This window comes from Coloeus monedula, assembly GCF_965178545.1.
Source record: "Coloeus monedula genome assembly, chromosome: Z".
NCBI lineage: Eukaryota > Metazoa > Chordata > Aves > Passeriformes > Corvidae > Coloeus > Coloeus monedula.
Window position 1 is genome coordinate 40,570,812 of NC_138822.1, and position 19,817 is coordinate 40,590,628.

The following is a 19,817-nucleotide window of genomic DNA, read 5'->3' on the forward strand; positions in this document are numbered from 1 at the left end:
CTCATTCCTACTGTAGTTTATTGCAGCATGAGTTCACCAAAGGCATGGTAGAAAGCTCATAGATGTTTTCTGAGAAAAAACAAGAAGTCATTGAATCAGGCTGTGACCTGGCTGTTAGCATCCTAGATGTAAGCCTTTAGCCAAGCAGACAGAATGAGTTTGAAATCTATGACAATCAACATTTGGATTTATATTTATTGCCTTGTATCTCTTCGAAAGGCTCTATCTTTCCCACATTAACCAACACCAGCAGCTTCTTGTCATGTAGCACTCTAGTAACATCAGCAAAAGTTTACAGTTGTAAGCACTAAGGTTATGCAAGAAATGCTTACAAGATTGGTCTTAGAAGAATTTATCACACGTTCCTAAGTGTTCAGTAAGACACAGTAGAGCAAAGTAGCACTTAAAGTCTTTGTTCAGCATCTTTGCCTCAAGAAAGGACATTGCACAGCCCAGGCACACACACAGCCTATGTACTTGTACCATATTGAGAGAACCAGTTTGTCAGGCATTTATGTGGACTAATTTTCATGGCTCTTTTGAGAATCTGAGCCATAACACTAAGATGCTTGTCTTGAAAAAGCTGTATGAAAAGGTAATTTTTCTTTCCGGAGAAAGACCACATATTTGGAGAATTTTGCTTATTGCTCCATGAACTTTCGCATGCTAAGGAAATATTACTACATTACTTTTAAGAGCAACAAAAGAAAGCAGGCATTTTGTTCCGGACATTTTCCCTTTGGTTAGTTTAAAAATAAAAGCCTAGCACAAGCAAATCACAGTTGTCTAACTCAAAGGAATGTAGCCAAAACCATAACCAGCCATGAGTTCAGCCGAACTCGAAGTCAAATCACGTCATGTCAGAAGGACATTTAAGCACATTTGCATTTGTTATTTGCATCTTTTCAGCAGCTTTTTTAAGCTCTCTTTGTTGCTGTTGTGATTCTTACAGAAGTTACACTAGGGACTGTAATAAAGTACATGTGTTTTTCTACAGGATTTCTTTCTTTTGCTGTGCTAATTTGTACATGGAAAATAGTCAAATACAATAGTCCATTCCTTCCAGGCTCTTTGGCATTACACTCCCCTATTATCTAACTGGGTCTGTCTTGGATGACCACAAGCACAATTAGCCAGTGAAATGAGTACGTTTCTTGTTTACATCTGAATGTACAAAGCTTGACGGCTTTTCCTTTCACGTGTAGATAGGTCTACCTACTGCTGTACGTCTGTCTCTACAATTGTAGGTATATTAAGGGGTTTTTTTCCAGTATGAGATCCAAAGAACGCAAATGTATTTTTATGCAGGATCATGTATATGTACAGACTAGCATTTGATCACATCAGTTGGGGAAGGACGAACTGAAATGCAGAGTTCAGCTATACAAAGCTGAGATTTATTCATGTTACAAAGTGAAAATGTCTCACCATTGTGGTTTGTGACTCATGCTGCTATACTTCAGATATGCCATGTCTATAAAACAAAACTATTTCTTATGGGAAGGACTAGATGCTAATAACTATGTATGATCATAATTTCTTCCTGTATTACACTAGAATTCTGTGTTGGGACATATTTAACTGACCTCTTCCTTCAGATTCTTGAAGTATAAAATTTATTTCTTCTTTTTCTACCAAGTGCAGAGGCTTGCATGAGCTAAATTAAGGTTGTGTCATGAATTTTTTTTGCTTTTGGATTTTAGTGAATTGAATTCCGCACTTAATGTAGGCTGTTGAGCTACTATCTGCTTCACCAGTGTCACTAAAGTTTAACGTGTTCTTTTAATGAATTTGCTAGATTCACAGGGCTGCAAAAGAATAATGAAAGAAGGTATAACATTGAACACTGTGGAGAGTCTGAAGATTGGAATGTGGTCACCTGTAGTCATGGATCTGTCAGCTGGACAAACTTCAGTGCTCAGAAGGTTCATGAGTTAATGCAAAGTCTGAGAGGGCCATATGACCAGACAAGTAATTCTTTAGAAGAGGACTATCAATCTCTGCATGACTAAATTTCCACTGAAGCAAATATAACCTGAATCCCTTAAAACTGTGTTGTTAGCTGTCCAAATAAAACCTCATGATTTCGGTTGTGTTGTCAAATCTACGGACAGCAGTGTTGCTTCTATTGCTTTTTTGTAGCTATTTTCTTAACCTTGTAAGAAAACTCAGAATTGTATGGGAAAAAATTACATGGGGGAAAAATGGGAAATTGCAGTCTGAAGAAGGAAAGAAGAGTGGTAAGACCATCCTTTATGGAAACAATTAAAAAGTTAAAGGTAGTGAAAAAAAACTGAAAACACACCAACAACCAGGTGGTATAAAATCATGATAGGGAGCAGGCAAAAGAAAAAGAAATTACTTTTTCTCAGCTCAAGTCAAGGACAGTTCTAAAATAAGTCTTCTCATCTGGTGGACAACAATTAATCCAAAAATTGTCATGAAGTGATTATTTCATCAGAATATCGTACTTGGGTATGAGCCACAACTTCTTCCTAACTCCTGTACAGGAATGGCTAGTTTTTGTTGTTGGCTTCTCCATCTTTTTGCAACACCTTACGGGCAGCAGGCTTATCTTAGCAGATGGCTGACCAGTATTGCATGCTCAAGGTGTTACAACGTGTTCTAACTCTAAGATGTATGTAGGCAAAATGGGGGAAGTAAGCAAAGGATATACATTCTGTGGAGTGAGAAGATTTTCTCTTAGGTATTTAAGCCTGTGTAGTGTTGAACACAGACCAATAGCAGTCAAAGCTTAGTAGAATCTGATCACTTACATGTCCTTCTATCTCAGGGAATGTAAATCATTTCATCATAGGTCTGAGATTCTTTATCATCTACCTTTTAAGTACCCTGTTTAGAATTCCATTCCATGTATGACCATCTTTATTTCATTTTTCTGCAGTAACTGAACTTTTCCAAACTTCTTATAAAAGTAGCTAAAGTTGGGTAAAATTGGAAGGGGGGGAAAGCAGTGTGTGTATTTGTAAGATTTTGTTTTCTTACGAAGCCAGCATATGTAGAAAGCTTAGTAGTTTTGTCAGCTGTGAATTTTTTGGTTGCAGCTTATAGCTGCATATAGTTGCATTCTAGCTGTGCAGAGAAATAAGTGGTATGTACATTGAAACTACTGTACATTAATTTTCACATTGTTTCCACTTTAGTGTTCACTGCCTTTATGGAATCTCTTCCAAAGCTTCAACCTTTAAAATTTCTGCTTTTCAGGGACTTCTCATAGAGGAAGTTCAACAGAGAGGGTGTCAGGGTAGAGGGAAGGGGGTTGTGTGATAATGTAAGACATCCTGATAAATTCCAAGAGTGCTCAAGAAATGAGACAGGAAATTATATGCAACTTATAATAAATTCAAACTGTCCCATAAAATAAATATTTGTTTCCATATGAATGGTGGGTGTCGAATTTCCCCTTCTAGCTTTGTTGGATATAATCTCAGTCCCTGTTTGAAGTTTCCTAGTGTGTTGTTCAGGTTCTGTGCTCTATCAACAGAGCCAGATATGGAAGGAAATAAAAGAAGCAATAAGGTCTCCTACTGTTTTGATGCTGGCATCAGATGGGTTAATTATTTATTTACTTATTTTTACTTACTTACTTGCTGGTTTACTGAAATCCTGTATTTCTTTCAGTCTGAATTGTTAAAAGCATGAGTTGTTCAGGGCAAACATAATGGCCTTTAACAAGCCCAAGGCTGTCTTCTCTTACTGTAAATATCTTTTGGATCTGACATTTTCATAGTTCCTGAAACTTTTTAAAAGAGAGAGGATTTTCAAGTTCCCATGGTATGTTCAATATTTCCCTTAAAGGTCCAGCCATGTTTTAAAGACAAAAGATCTGAATTAGCTGAAAGGGAGAGGGAAGTACGGTAACACAAATATCTGAAACTAAAACCTTGAGTTTCTGTAGGTTTAGTTGTAAGATTCTGCCACTCCAAACTTTAGAAGTCTTATCATTCTCTGATGGGCTCATCAGTGCTGGTAAGCACCAGGTCAAGCGGGAGTGTCTTATCACCTTACTAGAACTGAAGACTGACACAGAGAGAAACGCATATCTTTTCTGTGTAGCAAACTAGTTCAAAGTCTGGATGTGTCATTTCTGGTTTTTGGGGACAGCAAGGGAAAAAACTATTTTCCTCACATGGGATTTGAGGGCAGCATGAGAAGAGGAGCAGCAGCTTATGTCCTGACAGTGTTTAGCACCTTCCATCTTGGCAGGTCAATGTAAATTCATGAAAAAAAAAGAAAAGTGGTACTGCTAAAAGACTTCCGAATTCCTTCCGAATTCCTTCCTTCCTTCCTTCCTTCCTTCCTTCCTTCCTTCCTTCCTTCCTTCCTTCCTTCCTTCCTTCCTTCCGAATTCCTTCCGAATTCCTTCCGAATTCCTTCCGAATTCCTTCCGAATTCCTTCCTTCCGAATTCCTTCCTTCCTTCCGAATTCCTTCCGAATTCCTTCCTTCCGAATTCCTTCCTTCCTTCCTTCCTTCCTTCCGAATTCCGAATTCCGAATTCCGAATTCCTTCCTTCCGAATTCCTTCCGAATTCCTTCATTCCTTCCGAATTCCTTCCTTCCTTCCTTCCTTCCTTCCTTCCTTCCTTCCTTCCTTCCTTCCTTCCTTCCTTCCTTCCTTCCTTCCTTCCTTCCTTCCTTCCGAATTCCTTCCTTCCGAATTCCTTCCTTCCTTCCTTCCGAATTCCTTCCTTCCTTCCTTCCTTATTCCTTCCTTCCTTCCTTCCTTCTGAATTCCTTCCTTCCTTCCTTCCGAATTCCTTCCTTCCTTCCTTCCTTCCTTCCTTCCTTCCTTCCTTCCTTCCTTCCTTCCTTCCTTCCTTCCTTCCTTCCGAATTCCTTCCGAATTCCTTCCGAATTCCTTCCGAATTCCGAATTCCGAATTCCGAATTCCGAATTCCGAATTCCTTCCTTCCTTCCGAATTCCTTCCGAATTCCTTCCGAATTCCTTCCTTCCTTCCGAATTCCGAATTCCTTCCGAATTCCGAATTCCTTCCGAATTCCTTCCTTCCTTCCGAATTCCTTCCTTCTGAATTCCTTCCTTCCTTCCTTCCTTCCTTCCTTCCTTCCTTCCTTCCTTCCTTCCTTCCTTCCTTCCTTCCTTCCTTCCTTCCTTCCTTCCTTCCTTCCGAATTCCTTCCGAATTCCTTCCTTCCTTCCTTCTCCCTCTCTCCCTCCCTCCTTCCTTTTTCCTTAAAGCTGATGAGCACAGCACAGCCAACACATACATTCATTTCTCCCCATTTAGAAAACACTTGGCATTCAATAGCCCTCATCACAGATTACAATTTTAATTTTCTCTCATCACCTTTCTGTGTGCATTGTGGGCTTTATCCCTGCCCACAGTTCTTACTACGTGGAAGAAAAATCCGAAGTCCTCGAGTGCAAGATGCACTTTTGAACCCATGCTGTTGGGTGGGTTCCGAATTCTGAAAAATGATTTCACCTCTCCTGTATCTGAACCAGTCCTAGCCTTAAAAACCCTTCTGAGTCAATAAGGCAACAAATCTGAGGCTGAGCCAGCTTGGACTTGCTCTGTATTGGATCACCCATGCCTGGTGTTTACACCAGCACAGCAGGATTTAAATATGACAAAATGTTGTAACTTCAGTCTGTGAGAGCAAGAAAGAAAACTCTTGTATTCACACTGCTCTCCTGGTGTGTTTTTTCATATGGGTAAAAAGGGTGAGAGATAGGACTCAGCTGAGGTTTATAAGGCACTGTCATAAAATGTTACACAGAGCTAAGTGTGCACCATGTTGAAGTGATATGGTGTCAGCTCCATCCTCTGCCAGCAACCCCTTTCCCCGTCCCTCCAGCTGGCTGCTGCCCTTCTATGAGGAGAAATGAGCTCACATTTGGCACATTTCTCCTGGGATACAACTTCCAGTCCAGGTTTAGGAATGGCTGTTTAGCTCTTAATGTCCTGAGATGGCTGTTAATCGATCCTTCCTTGTACTGTGGCACACTAGAAGCTGTGTCCTCCCATATACACAGTGCAGCTATATGGCTTGCTTCAGGGCATTAGGAATCCCTTGGGACTATGAGCACAGCATTGGCAATATTCTTGTCCTTCTGAGAAGAATTTTTGTGTGGAGATAATTATGTAAGAGGGTGCAACTGTGTACAACACTGAGACACTGTTTTTAGGAGTTCAGTGTGACACTTAGTCCTATTACTTGTGCAATAGCCACATCAGGTCATGGTTAGGGAGGGAGGTGAGGTTATTGCCCTCTCAATAAACCTTTTCTTTCCTGTGCAAAAGGAAAACATACTATAATTTATCTTTTTCTTTCCCTTAAGTAATGAGCCTGTCTTGCATGACTGTGCTCTTAAGAATAAGAGAAGACAAAAAGGAACACAGCACTGAAAAGGACTAACACAGCAAATTTTCACTAATGTCCCTGAACTGAGCTAGCTGTATGTGTATCAGGTGTTTTCCTTCAGGGTAAGGAAAAATCCATCTATTGCTCTTTCCCTTTGTTCACAAGAGCAGAATAAGCATTGGGAAACTGCAAGAGTATCTTGGTGAAATTTTCTCATGATGGATAATTTGTGGCAAGAGGAGTAAATGTAAAACTATCCAGAAAGAGATTTGGATTTTTTTTGTTTATTCCTTTTTAAGAGACTGAAATAATAAATCCTGGGTGATTTATCTGCACTAGCAAAATCTGAGCGTAATTACCCAAAGTTCAGAATATATGCTCACACGCCTGTGCTCCTGTGCCAGTACCTTCCTTGTGGTTTGGAGACATTCAGATCAAGGGTTCCCTGTGCCAGGGATTTTCCGTAGGAAATACTCTCTTGATCCCCTCAGAGGCCTTTTGCTTTGACTTGCAAGTGAAAAGGAGGCAAAAATTCCTGTTAATTTCCAAGACTGTGAAGCCTCAGGCAAGTGGGATGGTACTGTTCAGCTCACAGTTGCATCCCCAGCAGGAGGGAGTTGCTAGCCTCCAGGGAACTGAGGAGACAGTGTTCAAGGAATAGCCACTTTGGCCTCAAGATGTCTGATGCTCATTGCAGCTACTTTTCTTTCCAGGTTGTTTGCCAGGGAAAATGGTGTTGTAGAAGTATTTTGAACAGTTCTGTAGGCATCCTTTTGATCTGGCCATATGGAACAGTATGCAGTTATTCATGGCAGCAATGGCACTTGGGGTCACTCAGCATCTCAGGTGCAGTAAACAACTCATGCAGATTGGGTACAAGGGCATTTTCTCTTTTCATCTTTTAACTTCTGTTAGAGCATGTCTTGGGGTGACTTTAAGATGTGTATCCCATATCACTGCCCTATGCCCAGAAATTAATTCTTGTGCCTTTCTATGCCTTTAAACTGAGCCTGAGAGGGAGAAAGAAAAACTGAGCAAAACTTTTTCAAAGCAGTTTGCAGCTTGTTCAAGGTCACACAGAGATAGCGACTGTTTTTTTCCAGCTGCGGCAGGGGAGTGAGGAAGCACCCAGCTTGCTGCTTTCCAGTCAGTTTCTGGCCAGTTGTTCAGTTTCTTTTTCTCTGAGGAGAGACTGAGAGTTGAACTTTTTTTTCCTTCCCTGGAATTTCGGATTTTCTCCCTTTTCTACTGGACTGCTTCAGTATCAGAGCACATCAGGAGGACTTTCCATCGGGCACAGAGGGCCTGGCCCTGGGCCAAGGCCCAGCTCCGAGGAGACCAAAGGAGGTCTCTAACACTTTCCCAGATTTTTTCTCCACAGCGAGAGATTTTATTATTTAGCAAATATTTTATTATTTTCCTTTTCCCGTGTGTTTGTTAAATAAATAGATTTTTATAGTTTTTATCTCTTCCACTTTCCTTTGAGGAAAATTTATTTTTCCCGAACCTGGGGGGGGAGGGGTGGTTGTGCCTTCTCTCAGAGGATGTATTTCTAAATTTGGCCAAACCGGCACAGAGCAGAACTTCCATTACTTTGGTAAGCATGTCAGGTAGGTGGGATTTTCTGGTTTGTGTGGTCCTTCTGGAGGCTGGCTGGTTGGTAGGTCTGGTGGCAGAAGTCCTTTTTTTTGCTTTTACATGGGATACAGACCAGACAATGGGAAGACAAGCTGTTTACCATACCAGCTAAACCATCTATCCTGACCCTGAATCTGACCTTTCAGAAAAGAAAATAGGTTGAAGTCATTGGTTTCTATGGCTGACTTCATGAGGTGCATGAAATGGAAAGATACCTCCTTGGAACTGAAGAACATATATTGTCATGGGAAATCCTAGTGTTTCCAGGGAATCATGCTCCTCAGAAAGATAAAGCTTACTGTTGTCAGCCCTTTCTTCAGTATGGTGCAGTTATTCTGGAAGACTAGATGTGCTTTGGTCATACACTACCATTTAAAATTACGTGCAAGTCTTTGTCTAGATAGATTAAACATTTTCTTTTCGTGAATTGCAAACTGGATGTGTCAGAATATTTTGCTTATGTTGTTTCAATATATTCACTTTGAAAAGTTTCAACAGTTAGTCAGAAGTGTCTTGTATGTTATCATACTTTTTGATGGTAATTACCAATATTAATTCAACTGACTGTGAATTCGTTCTGCCTTGTCTTTTTTCAAAAGCCAGAGATTTCCAAACAGTTTTCCATGTGAGCTTTAATCCCGCTGTTAACTTGGATGGAATGCAACTAAGATACATAACATTGTGCCAATGAAATCTTATAAACCATACATTTACATTGGTTGAAGCTTTGAAATACATGGGTTTTATAAAGAGTTGAGGTCACCGGCCTTGTCTCCTGCTGTTACACACCTAGGGAAGTGCTGAGAGCAGTTTCTTGCTGGTTCACTACAGACAGCATTTCAGTACTGTGTGAAGTATATATTTGACCTCAGTGATAAACATCAAAGGATGATCAAGGATTACTCAAAGGAGAATGTGTGGCTTGGCAAGAATTCGCATAGGGATGCATTTAAACTTATCTGAAAAGGCTGGGCAGGAAGACAATTATATAGGAAAAATTACTGGGTTTCTGTCCCTAACATAATTTTTACAGGAGCTAAAGACAAGTTTAGGCAGTGGCCTCAGAGGAGTCTTGCGTATTGTCACTGACGCTTCATCATACCCTGAAACGGTGGGGATATGGTAAGAACCAGATGATATAAATTTCTTAACCAAGCTCAGTGGTTCATATTATCTGGGAAATAACTGGCCTCAATGCTGTATCAATGCCATAGTCCAACAAGAGTTTAACTACATTTTTTGCTATCTGTATTGCTGTTTAATCTAGGGAACACACTGGGTACTTGAAGAAAGGACTCCAGCAGCATTTTACTGAATGAGGATGAAGACTGGATGTCTCAGAACCAGAAGAGAAATTAATGAGCATGATCTGTATTTATATACACACTCTTCTGTGTGACACTGACAAATAGCTGGATTCTGTAAGGATAGCACTGTTCCAAACAAACCTTTAAATTCAATTTCAATGTGCAACTAAGATTGATTTTCTTAAGGTTGAACTTCTTTTACAGACCTCAGGACATGAACAGAAGTCTTGCTGCTATTCATTTTTCTCCCTCTGTGCACCCACACACATGTGTACACATATGCTTTTAAAAGAAACCTGGTTCTTTTCAGGGATGCAGCACCTAGATGTCCAGGTAGCTGTTGTGATTTAAGGATGTGTGACACTTGTATTCCAGATGGTCTAAATGATTTCTGTATACTGTAAGTGGAAAGGGTAGGAAACACCACTGAATATAACATGGATGCCTGAAAACTCTTTAGTAAATTCAGAAATTACTATTAAACACGAAAGCTGGATTTTTTTTGAAGAATCAGATTGGATGCCTAGCTCTATTAGTCCTACTTGGTTATGTCAGATTGCTTTTGTTTGTATTATGAAATGTCCTTTGTTTGACTTGTAGTTTAAAGCCTTTTTTCTTTTACTACTGTAAGCATTTTCACCTGAGTACCCTATCTATTAGTGATTTCATTTTTTACACATTATCCTTTTTGACTTCTGGTCCAATAGCACAAGGTGTTCTTCCTATTTCTCATTAGACAATTCTTTGGGAGTCTTCCTGCCCTCTCCCACTGGAGCTGAGGTATGGGGTGGTATATGCAGGATCACTACCAGATTAAGAAGTGTATGTTAAGATAATAAAGGGATTAAGGAAGATCTGGCTTTGGTTAGTGCTAGCAGATTTATTTGTTTACATAGGTCACTGATAAGCAAATTACTTAATGCTGACATTTCTGACTGGATAATTTTGATGTCAGGACATCGTGAGTTTTGTCTGGCCAAAGCAATGGGTATTTCCTGGGAAGCTCAGGCTGACATGCACCTAAAATGGACAGAAAGGATAAGGAAGGTCTTCTGGTACCAGCAACAGGGCATAGTGAGCCTTAATGAGTGCATTTAGCTTCTTTCACATACACTGGTATTTTGAGAACCACCAATCTGGAGTATCTTGGGCAGAGGTAAAAGACTTTTTCTATGATGGAACTGTTACTTAAAGAAAGCTTTAAGTGGTGCCAGCTTTGCTCTTTGCAGCTTTAAGGGCATATACTTCCCTCTACTTTTTTTTTTTTTTCCTATTTTTTGTTCCTTCTCTTTATTCTCTATGACAGGAACTTCAGGGCTTTAAAGAAGTACTGTAGGAGCTCTTGCACTGCAGAACTCTTGACTACTACTTTAATGTAAGATCTTAAGGTTGATTCATTTTGTCGAAAGTGGGTAGAAATTATTAACTACCAGTATAAGCTACTTTTGAAAAATCTATGTTAGACAATGAATTCTAGCTAGTAATTGTATAGATATCCTGTATCTTGGATAGAACCGTAATGGACAGTTGTCTTCTGATTTAAAATGACTTTTTGGGTATTGCTAGAATTTCAAGCTCAGTCTTAACCATGTAGCTCACAGGAAGGAAAACACTCTACTTTCTTTAACATTAAACATGGATAGAGTGGAAATGAATTATGTTTATTCGACTTGTTAAAAGAAAACTTGGAGCCTGTTCCAGCTTGAGATCACATGTTTTTTGGGAATATATAGGTCTTAAAACAAATTTTGGAATGCAAGTAATAGGCTCACAGATCTCCTCTGGGTGGGATTACAGTTTATGTCAGAAAAACTTGGACCTTTAGAATATCTAGTTGTGCTGATGCTTGTAATTTGTGCTGAGGTAAGAGTACTTGGTTCACATGAGTTTACCTTGCAACCCTTTTTAATTATGTATTTGGACTTTCAACCAGGGCTGAATGATCAGGTCATGCACCCATCTGCAGTTTGAAGATAATTGTTTTCCTATAAACTGGAAGCACAGATATGTGTTTTAATTTTAAGAGAATAAAATTACAAATACTCATTTTCATTTTATAAAAATTACTTTTCAAAAAGCAGTCAGGTGATATAACCTCAGTAAATTGTTGTGTCTTCTCCTATCTCAAATGTAAATCTGGATACTGGGTCACATCTTGTCATAGTTAGAATTCGATCACTTATGAAGCTTTAATTTTTAAATTTACCCTTCCAATTATTGTGTTGAATTTATATATATATATATATTTTTTAATAAAGGTAAGATAAAATGAGTGTGTCAAGTAATTATTACACACTCATTAGACAGACCCCGTATTATCTCTCACAGACTAAATTAATTTTTACTTATGAATAACAATATTCAAGGCTGGTATATTTCACCATATTTCATTACTAAACTTCTACACAGCTTCACTGAAGGTAAAATTATTTCGGTGTTGAGTTATCTCTGTGTCTCAAATAATCTCTTAGTGTTGCCATCAAACAGGAGGTTCTGATTGATGGCAGAGCATCGCCAGCCTGGAAAGGGAGGGGATTGCCCTGCTCTGGTCTGCACTGGAGTGGTCTTACCTCAAGTCCTGGGGGCAGTTTCTGGGTGCCACAATATGAGAAAGACATCAAACTGTTAGAGAGCATCCAAAGAAGGGCTGCAAAGACAGTGAAGGACCTTGAGGAGAAGCTGCATGGGGGTGGCTGAGGTCCCTTCATCTGTCCAGCCTGGAGTAGAGGAGACTGAGGAGAGACCCCATTGCAGCCTACAATTGCCTCGTAAGGGGAAGAGGAGAGGCAGGCACTGATCTCTTCTCTGTGCTGACCAGTGAAAGGACCCAAGGGAATGGCCTGAAGCTGTGTCAGGAGGAGGTTTGGACTGGATGTCGGGAATAGGTTTTCACCGAGAGTGTAGTTGAACACTGGAACAGGCTCCACAGGAAAGTGGTCACAGCACCAGCCTGACAGAGTTCAAGAAGCATTTGGACACTGCTCTCAGGCACATGGCGTGACACTTAGGGTGTCCTGTGCAGGACCAAGAGTTGGACTCAATGGTTCTGATGGGTCCTTTTCAACTCACCATATTCTATGGTGCTATGAAAGCTGAGGCTGATTGCTGTAACATGGGCCAGCAGTGATGCTTGCCGATGTTCCTCAGTTCAGGGTGTACCTTCAAAGTCTCCCTCATATTGTTGTTTTGCCTTCTTATGAATATCAAGTGCAGTTAGAGCTGCTGTTCACCAGGTGTTGGCCCACAGCACAAGTCAAGCTTTGAAGGAGAGTACTGCCTGTCTCCATCAGACACAGGCATTTTTGGTGCACCTTTGCAAGGTTGGTCAGTTTTTCCAGCAAAACCACATTTCCCACTGGAACAGTATCTAAATAGATGGTTAAATCATTTGCGTCCATAAAAGTCTGTGTTTCTGAGGTGCATTTGCATGAATGAAAATGAAATGCTGAATACAGGTATGACTGCTTTATTTGAGGCAGGTACTAGTATCTATTTATGACTTAGTCCTTGAAAAGCTGAGCATTTCTGAGTCTTTCAGTGCTGCTTCTCTATGAAGTTGTTAGAGCACAGCCACTGGCATTAACAATACCACTGTCTGGGTCTGCACCTGACACTGGTAACTCCTGCTCTTCAGGGAATGTGCATTTTCTTTTTTAAGCTAGCAAACAATAAGGATGAAACAATTAGGGAAACTTTGTCCAGCAAGTTTCATAGATCTTTAGACAGAGAAGCAATGATAGTTCAAATTCGTTATGGTGCGCGCATGAAAGTGATTATACTTAATGCCTTTTTAGCACATTTTTCCTTAGGAGCTTTTTGGAAGGTACCTTTCAATATGCCTTTTCGTAGTTTCTAACACAGCAGCAAAACTTCAGAGTACAATTTCTAATATCTATAATACTCCAATTCTTAATCAGAAAAAATCCTTTGTCTCACTGTTGTTTAAAGACCTTTCTTAGAGCAGACTTCACTAGCCTCAAACTGAGACAAAGTAGGATATTCAAAAGATGAAAATGACCTCATACACCATTCACTACGAAGGAACTGGTTGTCAACCAGTAGGCATGCCAGAGAGGAACATATTTATTCAATTTATTCAGTGCTTTCAATAAGCAGGAAGATATCCAGTAGAAAGAAAGGTTAAACTAGCAACAGTATTTTTGACACTTAAATGTTGTTTCCTGATTTTTTTTCCTTCTCCCTCTCCTCAGAGCTCCAGAACAGCTCGCTCGGAGGAAGACCGAGACTCACTGTGGGATGCCTGGGGCTCGTGGAGCGAATGTTCACGCACTTGTGGAGGAGGGGCTTCATATTCACTGAGACGCTGCCTGAGCAGCAAGTAAGTGGCTGGACATTTTTTACTTCATTGGTGGAAAAATTCAACCTACTCATGTATGTCAGACCATAAGAAGTAACCAGTGGAGATCTTGACCTACATTGAAATTTTCATCTCAGTGTCAAAAAATTATGGTGGTTGTTGTTTTTAATTCAGGCAGGCTGCCAACATGCTTGATAAGGCAACATTCTAAAATATAGCAAGAACCGATGGATATAAAAAGTGGTCTGGACAGCTTGCAAGGCTGCCAGCTCCTGAAATTGAAACTTCCCTCCACTTTTCACCATTTAAGCAGTAAGAGTTGTCATGCACTCATACCAGGATACAGATAATTCACTACATTTAGTACCCCACAGTCTCAGCCACACTGACTTTAAAAGCATCACATTAATCAAATGTGGCATCCTGAGCTACAGAAGAAAAAGTAACAATTCTACAAAGGATATCTTACAAATTAAATTTCAGATAGGAAGTCTTTCATACCAGCAAGGCCCCTCCCAAGAAACAGAAATAAAATGGTCTGGTACAAAGGTGAGTTCTGGGTACCCAGTAAGGCATCTGAGATTTTATTCCTACCCAGTTACTAGCTTGCAGTGGAAAATGAACAATTCATTTGACAACATTTCCACTCTTTACTTCATGTAAGTTTTACCTGCAAAATATTTCTAGCAAATACTTTTTCTATCTACTTTAGGAAAAAAATTACCTGCAGTCAACATGGTATATGTGATAAATATTAAGAGATTTCTGGTAAAGGATATGAAGGGAAACTCCAGACCCAAACTTCATGGCTTTTTGCCATCTCTGATACCTTATATATTGTAGGATAAAATATCTAATACAATTTTCCATCCTGCATACTTTCTTTCATATTTTTATTCATGTGCTTATAAAACTGATGTTAATATAACAAACAGTGGCCATACAATCCAAATAATTTCCTCTGTCTGGCATTTTAATATGTGATGTTGTTTAGTGAAGACCGGAAACACCATAAGGCATTGAACCATAACATCAGAATAGGATATTGTGTATTTTAGCTTTATCTGTGAACAGTCTCCTAGTAGCCCCATTTATTGAGTTGACTGTGTGCAAAAGTCTGCTGGAAGAAAAGACAGGCAAAGGCATCTGATGAAATATGTGGAAAACCAGTACTTTGCTAATCCATTCCCATGGATTAAAAAAAAATATTTTGGTTTTAAATGTGGGGCCAGATTTTAAGACCTTGTTAATTTCATGGCCAACTGTGGTTCTGCATTCACCTCAAAATCTGAAATTTCAGAGACAGGAACTTAATTTTAATCACAGTATATCATTTTCCATACTTAAAAACGTAAGTGACCTTCAGTATGTTGCTTTAATGTAAACATGAACCCAGGCATATCAAGAGATCTGGGGAATCTGAGCAGTAGCAGCTTTCTCTGCTCCCTCATGAGAACTGTCTCAGTAGGTTCTAGAACGTAAATCTTGACGTTCCAAATTGTACTAGTGGTAGTAGTCATCATGGTCTTCTGTAATATGCGAGTGTAAATCATTTCTTCTGGACGCTCTTTGATTCTTGTGCTCTTCAGGATGGCCCTGAAGTTTCACCAATGGAACAGGGAATAACCTCATAAATCACATGGAATTGTTTTTCATACACTACCTTACTACTTTCCCTTCAGGACACAAGCAATGCTTCCTGCCTGAAGAAACCAGCCACAAACTATGAGCTATTCAGACATAGAAACCCCCAATTTCCAGGATAGGAAGCAGGGAGTTAATTAGGTGCATGGCTTTTGGTAGCCAGTAGCAATAAATCATAAATAGTAACATTTGTCCTGGAGTTAGCACTCTGTCAAATGTGTGATAGTTTTTCCTTTTTCCTGGTCTACATGCAATTGTTACTTAAGTAAAGGGTTTAAATTATTTCTTTTTCTGCTGAGCATTTTAAGCTGCTAAGTCAGAGAGGGAGCAGGGTAAAGAAACTCATCCAAGGTTTCCAAATAAGCCTGTTCACATGAGTACTTTGAAGCTGGCAAGGCATGACCAAAGTGTCCATCTCCGATGGACAATCTCTTCGTCAGTACAGTTTATCTCATGTATTTGTTGTGTGTAATTTCACTGCAGCATGAAGGAAGATACTACATTCTTCTGGCAGATGAAAACTGGCAATACATTTAGATGTTTTGGAACAAATTAATCCTTAATATTTCTCATCCTGGAAGGAATATTCATTGTGCCTTGTATCTTTTAGTTCTGTGTGAGGGGACTTTCAGAGCATCACATGAATAGAGAGAGCGTAGTGCATCTGCTTTGAAAAAATTCAAAGACTAATTGCCCATTCCTAAACACCACTAATATATATAGCTAAATAAAGGAAACCAGCTTTCTTTCTAGCTTTTGTTTGCCAAACTTATGTTAGTGCTTGTGTTGTTTGTTTTGGGAACATGTTTTGTGTTAGGCCTTCACAGCTGTGATGAAAGAATGGAAAGTGTTAGTGAAAAATTCTGTATTCTTGTGTTTTAAATGGCAAAAATTTCAGGGTAGTGGCTGTTTAACAGTACTTTTCATTAGAACAACTGGTTCTGATTATGCTAAGGACATTATGATAGTGATATAAATACATATGCTACTCACACAAGCAGATGGGTTGTCAGCCCAAGTCAGTTGTATGTCCTGGAATCCCATGCAGACAGCAAGCACTGGGTCACTGCAAGGGCAGAATAAGCCCCAGGAAAATAAAGTTTTGCTAATTAGAGTGCTAAGACTCAAAGGATGACACTTTTCTTTTTCACATTAACTCTTTATAATTTTTGATACTGTTGTTACTTACAAAAAGGACAGACACCCTTTAAACGTTACTGGGTTTTCTCTCTCAGTGAACCTCCCAGACGAATTATATATTAGGTGGACGAGTAAGTGTTTTTTATTTTATCATTTTAGAGTGTTTTGCCCTTCAGTTTTCCTATCTTTTTTTTTTTTTTAAATGAACTGCCATGCAGCACTACTCATCAAAACGTGTATAGAGGAGGACCACAGACCACTCCTATTTTTCTTGAGGGCCAAACTACCAACAGTGGAGCTTCTGCAGGGAACCAAGTTTTATTAGCTGTTGGCTGCTTAGGATACAGAGATTATGGAAATACATAGGCAGAGCAGGTAGAGAGGCACTGCAATACGGATTTTGCCCTCTTACTGAGAATCCAACTCTTATTTGTTGCAGTCTGTCGATTGTGCAGCACTGCTGGCATTTATCATTTAGCATAACGATTGATAACAACTCAAATACCTTCTGTCCAGGTTTTAATAACTGTCCATACTGATTCAAGCAGCTCAAACAGAGCAATAATAAATACCTGAATTAGATATCTGAAATTCATGTGCATTCGTTTCATGTACTGGGATACATTCTCAAATTGTAAAAGAAATTATAAATTCTCTTATTCATTTGTTCATCCATCCTGATCTAAAAATATTCTGTACTTTCTGAAATGGTACTTTACATATTTATGAGTTACCACAGTAATAATGATACCATTTTGCTGTGTCTAGGCTTGGCAAGAAGATAATTGTGATTCTTTTTCCTATCATCTTCCAAATTCACCACCACTTTCTTTTAAAGTAAGGCTGCATGTAGCAGAAGATAAGCATGTCCTAGAGTTTTGCAAATTATTTTTGCTCTTAGTGGATTAAGTAGTCTATTTTTTAAACTGCTTAGAAACCCTTCATGTTACTGTTGCTTCTGTTTATGAAAAAAACATGAAGCAAAGAATTGGAGTGTATAGCAGAGTGCTGAGCTAGTTATGGAGTCCCAAGGATGCTGAATCTGAGCTAAAGGGCCAAAATTTGAGATTATCACTCTTACCTCTGGGAAATAATGTGTAAACTTCTGAACAGGGTGGAGGTTTTTCACCATTAAGTGAGGGGTTTATGTGTAGTACCAGAAGTCAACATTAACATTTTCCTGACAGATTTCCCCCAGTGTAAAAGTGTCAGAGATTAAAAAAAAAAAAAAAAAAAAACACAAAAAAAGAAACATCAATAAAACAAAACAAACAAAGAAAAGCACACATTAAAAAAAAGGTGGAACAAATGTGAGAGAATTAATGCCATCATTGTTCATACTCTTCATATCGTGTCACTTACTGGAACATATTTTTTTCTCCTTTTCAAATACCTCCCTTCCTTCCTTCAGCTGATGACTGTCTTTTGGTAATGCAAGTGAACCACAAATATGAAATAGCCTTTCTTCTAGCTTGGCTTGCTAAATTAGCTGCAGTGATTCACTATTTTGGTTGTTCGGCCCATTGCCATTGCATTCTGCAGAGTGAAAACTATAGATCTGCATAAATGACTCTCAGCTTTACTGTCATTCGACTTGGTTGATAAAATAGCAACCAAGACATACCTTTGATGGTTAGGTTTAGTAAACTAGGTAAATTAGCTAAAATTAGGTCAATTTTATGATGTGTGCATTTTTCGTAAGACAGAAAGGGCCTAAGATAAATTGGGGGTTTTTTATTAAGGAGTAATATCTTCTAATTTTGATCACACATATTATTGATTCACAAATGAAACATCGAATGGTTTCTGTTTGTCAGACAATGGAATAGATGCATGTTATTCATGTTAGTTTAAAGTTAAATAAGAGAATAAGAAACCATTAACAACATTTCTGACTAGCATTGAAAACAGGATACATCAAATGCTACAAAATACTGTTTTATCTGTATGCAGCTTTGATACGAAAGTATTGACTACTATTGCTGCTTCAGAACTAAATTTAGAATGTAGTCCCAGCATGTGGCTGTGACCCTTATTTTCAGGCTGCAGTCACAGACTCATCTGTCTCCAAGGCTTTGACTCCCAGAGATTCTGAAGTTTGTCACATCTAGCACTGATAAAAGGTTCTTTAAATGTTCTGAGTGAAAATTACAATGGAGCAGTTATGTCGGCTGGGAGTTTCTTCTTTATCAGATACAAGCTAACATACATTACTGTAATTATTGTGTAATGATATAAATGCAGCCTGCTCTGTCCTGGCACTACTAAATAAGCCAGATTAGGACATTTTATGAAATGTTCCTATATTGGTCAAAAATGATCAGTTTAAATACTGTGGGGTTTTATGACTTTGAGAATAAGTCCTTTTCTAGTTTAAGGTCTATGGAATAAAGAGCAAAATATTTGTGCACAAATGCTATCAAAGTGGTTGAATGCATCCCCGAAAGTAAACAGCATTCTGATGAAGCCTACCACATCACTCATGAAGAGTACAGTCAATGTAATGAAATTCTTAGGTGACCTGCGCTATGAAATTATTTAGGAGGATGTTTCTCATTACCTTGTTTAAAACTGTATCTGTATACTAGTGTAGTATATTGCTTCCTTCAAAGACCTTCAGGATACCTGAATTGCTGGGGTTTTTTCTGCTTCAGCTGATACTTCTAGATGGTTTACTCTGTAAAGGACATCCTCCATGATACACTGTATGAGTCCAAATAGTTGGAAGAAATTTTTGGTTTCTTTAGTTTTTAGGTGCTTCTAGGTAAGGCTTTGCCACCAAGCAGCATTTTAAAAAGGAAGTTATTATTCTATTTACTCTGCAATTAGTGAAATCTGTAATTATGAGAATTTTGAAACCATTTTCTACTTTCATTTGATAGAGAAGCTCTTCCAAAATTTTGAGAGAGCTCTAACTCTTTCTAATGGCAGAAGCAGCAAGCAACAATCTTACATCTGAGTCAACATGTCAACACTAAAAGAAGCTGCAAATTTCACACTATGCAAATCAGTATTGTGATCTGTGGAGTGACTGCTCGTGGTCTTCAGAAAACCAGTTAGACACACTGTGATGGCTTTCCTAATTTCTGGCTTCAGTGCCTCACTGAAGTATCTAAAATTATAGAAAATGCTTTCCTAGTGTTGTTTTCCTATGTAATCCCTTGCTAGACCTGACACAGAGATGTTACGTATTGGTGTTTTGGGTGAAAAACTGATACGTAGTAGAAGGAACAGTACTCAGCATTGTACCTACAGGTGAGTGATGGATATGGTCTCCATAAATCCATCTCTCTGCTGAGAAGTAGCCTACCAAATAAAAATGTCTGTCAAGCCCTCATTCAGATGATATACTGTTCATATGTCCAGGTTCACTGGAAGAGCTCTTAGCCATTCATAAGTCTTTCAATAAATCTGTTCTGGGACTT

General features: G+C 38.9%; 1 protein-coding gene across 1 annotated transcript in view; it reads left to right on the forward strand.

The window, feature by feature from the left end:
* LOC309584971 (ADAMTS-like protein 1) overlaps positions 1 to 19,817 on the forward strand; it is a gene marked incomplete at both ends in the record, with an annotated part of 96,945 nt that overhangs the window by 1,723 nt on the left and 75,405 nt on the right. Inside the window, one exon of the mRNA XM_082301363.1 lies at positions 13,502 to 13,629. Within this exon, the coding sequence (XP_082157489.1) occupies positions 13,502 to 13,629 (128 nt within the window). The remainder of the gene's footprint in view (positions 1 to 13,501; positions 13,630 to 19,817) is intronic.